This window comes from Macadamia integrifolia, chromosome 12 (assembly GCF_013358625.1).
Source record: "Macadamia integrifolia cultivar HAES 741 chromosome 12, SCU_Mint_v3, whole genome shotgun sequence".
Lineage (NCBI taxonomy): Eukaryota > Viridiplantae > Streptophyta > Magnoliopsida > Proteales > Proteaceae > Macadamia > Macadamia integrifolia.
In genome coordinates, this window is record NC_056568.1 from 5,338,746 (window position 1) to 5,346,660 (window position 7,915).

At 36.2% G+C, this 7,915-nt stretch overlaps 1 protein-coding gene across 7 annotated transcripts in view; it reads right to left on the minus strand.

The window, feature by feature from the left end:
* Nucleotides 1-391: 391 nt before the first annotated feature.
* The window catches only part of LOC122058113 (thioredoxin H4-1-like), an 11,782-nt gene continuing 4,258 nt past the window's right edge, over nt 392-7,915 (minus strand). For 4 of the 7 annotated variants that reach the window (XM_042620603.1, XM_042620601.1, XM_042620600.1 and 1 more), the window contains 4 exons: nt 7,598-7,664; nt 3,280-3,402; nt 1,273-1,395; nt 392-814 (listed from right to left, as the gene is read on the minus strand). In XM_042620603.1, the coding sequence (XP_042476537.1) occupies nt 662-814; nt 1,273-1,395; nt 3,280-3,402; nt 7,598-7,618 (420 nt within the window). In that variant the 5' untranslated portion in view covers nt 7,619-7,664 and the 3' untranslated portion in view covers nt 392-661. Of the gene's footprint in view, nt 815-1,272; nt 1,396-3,279; nt 3,403-4,972; nt 5,089-7,597; nt 7,665-7,915 lie in introns of all 7 variants that reach the window. The other 3 variants (XM_042620599.1, XM_042620598.1, XM_042620597.1) reach the window with 1 other exon arrangement.

Consider the following 7,915-nt stretch of genomic DNA (forward strand, 5'->3'; position numbering starts at 1 on the left):
GCCAGTGAAGACGGTCACTTAATTTTGTCTTTCATTTTTTGTTGAAATGAAAAACTTTGAACCAATGTTCTAATGGAGGCATTAGTAGTGTCAACATTGACATTTGAAACAAAATGCTGTTTCAGTTAATCCGGTTTTATATTGCATCCTTACTAAGATGGTTACAGTCGATTGAAAACAAGGGTTGCAATGATCATAAATGCAAAGCCTTTGAAAGTTAATCCAACTGAAGCTGCTTCACTATGTCTGGACATAACTTTCAATGCATTTACTTGAGTCCTTTCTTTTCTATACCCTTCCTTCTCAACATACCAAGGTGATAGCAACTTCCTACTAGCAGATTTAGAAGCTTCAAAATTGCTCTCTTCTCTATGGGGAGCAGACTTGGTTGTGCAAAAAATAACTTTCTCAATTCAATCTCAGGTTCTCAAAAAAAGTTCAGGGTTCATGTAATGAAATGATTCAATTGATTTACATACTTTAGACTTGAGGGGGGGGAGGGGGAGAGAAGAAAAAGATTTACAAGCCCCCCCAAAAAAAGATAATAATAATAAAGAGAAGAAAAACATTTACAAGACCAGAAGGTGTAGCATATAAATACTCTTTAGTATAGTCAAAACTTCCCTCTCCCTTGAACACGAGGTGGGACCATCGACAACAATCATTTTGAAACTTGTGCTACCGTATCTGCAATATCGATTATCTTCTTCAGTAGCTCTGGCTTGTTGGCGCCCACAAGCTTGTCAACCTGCTGCCCATCTTTAAGGACGAAAAAGGTCGGCGTGGCTCGGATATCCCAAGAAGAGCTGAATTCCTGTATCATAACAAACCACACAATATTTTCCATGGTTCATCATAAAAGAACCTTGCTGACATAGTTTAAAAGACGATGCAAACAAAGTCCTTTGGCTGACTTGGAAGAGAAAGGGCTCTTTTGAATTTGCACACACAATCCTATTGCATTTAAATATCTCCACAGGTACCCAACACAAACCATAGTTTAACAACTCACCAAAATTAAGGAAGCAGGACAATTTCGATCATTTCTACATTGTACACAGAAATTTGTTTCATCGAAATTTCTATCAATGTAGCCGTTTGCCCCCGAAAATGGTTAAGCGGAACTTACGGCAAAAAATGCAGTGTATCGGAAAAACTTCTCCCATTTCGGTACAATTTTGGTCATTTCGGCCTGACCGAAACAAGACCGAAATACACACAGATGCTTATAAAGAGGAAATCCAAATGGGAAGTATAATAGGTATCACTTACAGTTAGCTCATCAACATCCACAGTTAGAAACATGAGTGAAGGGTATTTCTCAGAGAGCTCACTGTAGAATGGAGCAATCAATCTGCAAGGACCACACCATGATGCACTGAAATTCACCACAACCTGTAGAACAGATAATAGTCAGGTCAAATAAGGGATTCAATAAAAAGTGAAGATAAATAAAGAAAGCCAAGGTCATCAGAAAGAACAAAAATTGAAAAGGCCAATTTGCAGTCCCAAGTGGCTTCATATACCAACAAAATACTCTAATAGTAGCTTTCATGTCCCCATGTGCTATGTGTTAGAAAGAGTAATCAGAATCAGCTTTCTTGGGTGGTCCCCTGCACAGTTTTTTTTTTTTTTGGTAAATGTCCCCTGCACAGTTGGCAATTCAGCATGTGGGAAAATATTATGTATGTATGTGTATGCATGCATGATGTAGATAAAATATATATGGAGACATAATTATAAGGTGCCATTGTTTTGATCAGTTTTTTCCTACTAAACCATCTTGCTCACTCCGAACCCGCAGCTCAAATAGCCAAGGTCGGTGGGTGTATCTCTTTCAGAGCCTCCCCCTGCTCGAAACGAACGCCATAGGAGGGGCACTTGGGTTGAGCTGAGCCTAACACCCGACCGGACTAGAATATCTATGTCCCAGGACAATAAATATGAATAATGAAACATAAGGAGGCTCTGTCAAGTGTAGTGACATAGCAGTCCAATCAACTACAACTCATCGTACGTTACTGTTTTAGGTTTATGAGAAGATATTCATAAACCAACAGTACACTTTTAATCTCAGTAGTGCTTAAGCTATTACAAATAAAGTGGCTACTGGTGGGAGAATTTACACTCTTTTTCTCTCATCCGACAGTCTTCTCCTCCATCTCTTCTTCTTCCATTTATTACCTTCTCTCTTCTTCTTCTTCTTCTTCTTGCTTTCTCTTGTAGTTTTCTCTTGTTTATTTTGTCGCACAGTATCAAAGCCAGGTAAGTTAGTCATCCTCCTAAAGATGCATATCAACGCGTATGCCGAAGCTATATGTGAGGGATAGTTATAGAGGTGTAGTCCCACATCAGTTATTCTCTTGTTTGTTTTGTCACAAGTATCAAACATCATGTTGAAAAGTACGTATATGTTTGCATCACTTTTCAATTGTGTGCCATTTCCACTATTTTTTCAGAATGAAGTTGGCGTAGTACAGAAAGATTTATATTCTGGGAGTCTGGCAACTAAGACCCTATTTGTTTCACAGTAGAATATTTTTCTCAAAAACAATTATTATTTATAAACAAATTTTATATTTTTCTTCCATTTGGCATTTTTTTGGTTGGACATGACCAAGAAACACATTTGAACATGACTGAATGAGGGAAAGAGTCCAGCCATATGATGGGGGTGGGATCCCCCATGAGTGCCAAGAGTACCAATAATCAAGATACCATCACTATTTTGGGGGGAAAAATTCATTTCTTGGTTTCCAAATTTTTATATTACATTTCAGTAAAATGTTTTCCCCCTTTCTAATTCTTATACAATTTTATATTGGTTTCCAACAAATACCATAAAATTCTTTACGCCAAAAGAAACACAGACTAAGTAAAATAGTTTGCCTCAATAGTGTGATGGAAAGATTATTGAACTATTGATGCAAGGAAAAGCAGAGAACACGTGTACAAATGCATCAATATAAGGAAGGAGATATCAAGTCATTTTTCCCCACAGCGAGCAAAGTGAAGACTAGACAAAAGATGGTCCCCATAATTCACTTTGCCTTACGTTATTATAACTTCCAATTATCCTTCTTTTCTTCTTCTGGGATGGTTATGATTATGTAGTCAAAGCTTGGGCCCACAATATATAGGCCTCAATTCATTTGACAATCCACGGATGCAGTGGATTGGGAATGTGAAGTTTGAACCTATGATACAATTAATAGAATAGACCATCAAGCTACCAGATGCTTCACTGCCAAACAAGGAGAAAAAGTAGTGAAAACTTACAAACTTGCTATCATTATTTGCTTCTGATATCTTTTCATCCCACTTTTCTTTGGTAGTTATAAGATGTATATTCCCACTGGCAAAGTTTACTGTAGGATCTGCATCATTTTCATCCTTGAAATGCTGCAAGTAGTAGTGTTACTTCCCATTAAAAAATGTGTGATAGGGTAAGAAGCAAGTGCCAGTACTGTAATACACTAGAGCCGAAATATACAAATACCACATCAAAACATAGTCATATAAAAAGGCAAAACTTAAGCACAAACAAATTAATATAATAAAGCTAACATAAAATGTATTGCTTTAAGTTTAGGCCTAATTTTACAAATTAAAAGACACAAGAAAAAGACAAGTAGTCAATTAAGAGCAATATCCTCATTGCAAAACGATAACATTTAAATGCCAGTATCCATGGTACAAGGTTTTGCAAAATATCGGCCTAATTTTACAAATTATAAGACACAAGAAAAAGACAAGTAGTCAATTAAGAGCAATATCCTCATTGCAAAATGATAACATTTAAATGCCAGTATGCATCGTACAAGGTTTCGCAAAATATCGGCGATATTTTGAGAAACATTTCAGTTCTGCAGGCTGTCAAAATGAAACAGCCTGCGATATACACTTTCATCAAAGTTCTAACAGAATATACAGTTGCTTTCTTTCACAACTCTTTCACCAATATTTCGGTCAGTACTGTTCCAGCCCTTTTACATAAAAACAACATTTCGCATGAAATGGATCGAAATTTCGACCTCTTTGCATGGTTTCAACTCATGAACTTGGAAAATTCCATTTTTTCTTGTGGTCTAGAACAAATCGCTGCTGTATGGCAGTGACAATTTTCTGCAGTGTTGAAAGATTTGTGCAAGATCCAAAGTTGGAGGTATATCACTCTTCCCAAAAACTAATTTTTGCAAAAAAAAAAGGATAAATACCTGGTGGTTAGCATTCAATTTTTTTATATGTTACACATTGCAGCCTGATCTATGAATTCACAGAACTGGAATTTGTGATACAGTCGGAGGATAATTAGATTCGGTGGCAGCAGCAGCAGCATGAACATTCTACTGGTTTTGATCCAGTCCGGAACTTGTTTTGGTACTAGGAGTCTCGACGGGCGTAGGGGTGACTTATTGCTTGTATTATACTATTGTTGACTCTGATATATGCGACTCTTTGTAACAAACCATGTACGATGCATGATTTATGAAATGGTTTATATTTGATGTTTATTCATTTCTAATGCATAATTAAGTCATTTTACTTGAATCAATGTGTTCTAGTACTAAACATTGTGTGGAATAGACCATATTAGAGAATGTATAAAGTGTACACTACCAACCTAGGGTCCGAAGTCAAACAACCATTTTGGGTGTGATTTTTAATCTAACGGTTCCACTATGTTTAGAGTGCCTAAAATAGGATGTCCTAGAAGTTTTAGAACCTAATTTGGCCAATTAGTCCTCAAAACCAACAATCAAAACTTGAAGGAAAAAAAAAATGTTAAAGTTTTGACAGAAATTTCAGAAACATAGTATAATGCCAGTATGACACCAAGAAAAACTACACTGCGCCTGACAAGAGCGGGTGAAGGTAATCAGAGGACAAAATTTTGAAAAGATAGAGCATGGTGGGGATATTTAAGCAAAGAACAGGATGGATTTTCTTTCTCTGAGGTGAGCTGTACAACCATCCACATGGCACTAGGTGTAAGAAGATTCAACACCAGTACTGATAAGAAATCTGGACCCATTGATTGGAGAGCAAGGTTGTAAGATTCCCATAAGAGATTTAGGAGCTCTAAGCCTGCAATAAAGTTGGAAGTATTCCAGGGTTATTAGAGGGATATGTAGCATAAAGGACAAAAGTATAACCATGCTGTTAAAGTGGAAAGTCATTGAAAAAGAACTCACCATTCCCCCAGTGACACATTGTACTTTAATTTGTTTCTATTTCCAATGATTTCTGGACAACTTCACATCATATCATCTATCACCAATTTAATACATTGCTGGTTTTCCTGAAGGAGATACACTTGAGAAAATTTCTATCTTTTCTCTCTACTATATATAAACACAGCATCTCTCGCCCAACATGTCTATTCAGTTTAAGTCCCTAATTCCCTATCCAAAAATTATAAAAAATTATTTCAAAAAGTCCACCCCTCAACGTAACTCAACAAAGCCTTTTCCCAACTAAATGGCTTGGGTACATGGATCATGTTCGGCCATTCAACTCTATTTAATGCCATTCAAAATTTCCCCATCATGACTCTCAGTTAATTCAATCATAATAATACCCCTTATAAGATAAAACAATGATGTACCCCAAAATCTACTAGCATATATTTAGAAAAGGGGAAATTTCCATTATTGACCCAACACCCCACCCAAGATCTTCCCTTAAATGATAAAGATCAACTTAGATAGATCGAATAATCATTCTCATTTTATCCCACTCCCCTTTAAACAGTTTGAATCATTTATTTCTAGTGATTTAAAGAAAAAGAATCTATAAGTTAGAATTCTTAAAGTATACATTTTTTGGTGGAATATTCTAGTTCTCGCTTTACATTTGTTTAAAAATGAGTCACTGCCTGTTTCAAGGATAAGAAGGACAATTTGATACCATGTCACGACATTACAAAGTCGCAACGATAGCACTAATAAATCTTACTTAAATATGTCTTATTAATTAGAGCATAAGTGGTACAAGCTTAATGAAAAGTTGTTTATAATCTACCATTGTTTAAAGGAGAATGAATAGAAGTTCCAAGATCAAAATAGAACTTCCATGTATGTAAATAAACAAAGTGAATGGGAGATATCGAAATAATAACTCATAGCTAATAATATAGGGGAGACAGTTAATTAGTCCAATATGTTATGTATAAGATCATTCCTTTGTGGGAAATATGCATGAGTGTTTATGCTCAGACTTCAGATATGCTAATTTTGTGTTTACGCTCAGACTTCAGTTATGCTAATCATTCTATGCTACCACCCAACACTTATATAGCTATTGCTTTTGAAAATAAGGGATGTTCTATAAGTGACTAACAAATCACAATACTTCAGGCAAGATTAACACAAGAACAGGACTTTGTATTGTTGCACTAAAGGATATTTCATATCAGCACCTGAATACAGGTCTGAGAATTAAGTATAGAATAGATCTCACATTATCCATACTAAGGATGGCAACATGCATCAGCATCACGGTCTGGTGATAAATGTTTCAATGCAGAGCCATGGTAGGAATGATGAGGTTTTGTGTTGGAAGCATCTTGAAGAGACGGTTTTAACCTTTGGACAGTTAAAAAAATGAATTTGTTCATTCTATGCTGCCACCCAACACCCATACTAGGGTCTAGGTATTAATTTGAAAATAATAATGAGAAGAGTGGAGCCACTAGAAATAATTACAAGATCAAAATATTTCAGGTGAGCCAAAGCCAAGAATAGGACTTCATACGGTCATATGAAAGGCCACTTGCCATCAGGACTTGAACACAGGTCTGAGGATTAAATGCAGAAAGATCTCACCTTATACACGCAAGGATGAAAATAAGCATCAGTATCATGGTCTGTTGGTATCTGTTTTGATACTGAACCACAGTACGAAGGGAGATTTATGTTGGGAGTATAGAAGGAAAAGATTTAACATTAGGATGGTTGTAGAATTGGATGAGTTTGGTGGTCAAAAGACTAGCCATTAAAAGCACTTAAACCTTTTATGCTGGAGAAAAGATAAGCAATAAATAGCTTAAGAATGAGGGTGGTCGACTGAATGCAGAAGTGCCATGTCTTAACAAAGAAAGGTGACTCAGATGAGAGGGGGGGGGGGAGTGGCTGTGGAGAAAATCTCTCACATGGTGCAGTAGTTCAGGTTCAAGAGAGGAAACTTGCTCTCTGATACACTGACAGAGGAGAAAACAAACCCAAACGACTATGAAGACTATTAAGTCAATCAATCCGAGATTACAACTTGAGGGAAGACCAGTAAAGCTATCCTAAAGATCCATCAACAATTAGAACTTGAATGCACAATAAACAATACAATCTGGAAGCAATCATTATTCATAACCATAAGGAGAAACTAGAAAGAGAAAACAGACAACAAAGAAATATTACTTGTGAATTGCCACTACAACCAGTAGTATTTAGCTCTTTTTTCTTTTTTTTCGGTGGAGGGTGGGAGGTGGGGGGAGGGGGGAGGCCCATTATCAAATAGAAGATAAGTTAAATTTTTTGAGCTACCGCATGCAGATTCATATTAAAGTTTGAAGAACACACAATAAGTATGAAAGACTCACCCTAGCCACACAATTTCCCATTGATGTTCGGAATACTGGACCCTCTTGGTAGGAATGCAGCAGTACCCTGAAGGTATAAAATCTATCTTATTAACAATGTAAATTTACAACAGGAACAGAAAGTCTATATTCTTTCTCCAAAAATAAATAAATAAATAAATAAGCGAACCAAAAAAGTCATAGTATAATTGGAGGAAGAACCAAAGATCAAGCTGGAAGAATCTGATGTATTTCCAACTACATCTTTAATCATGTATCAATTGATAAATAATCAAAAGGCTAGATTTTTTTTTTTTCCCCTCTTTACACTTCTCTTTT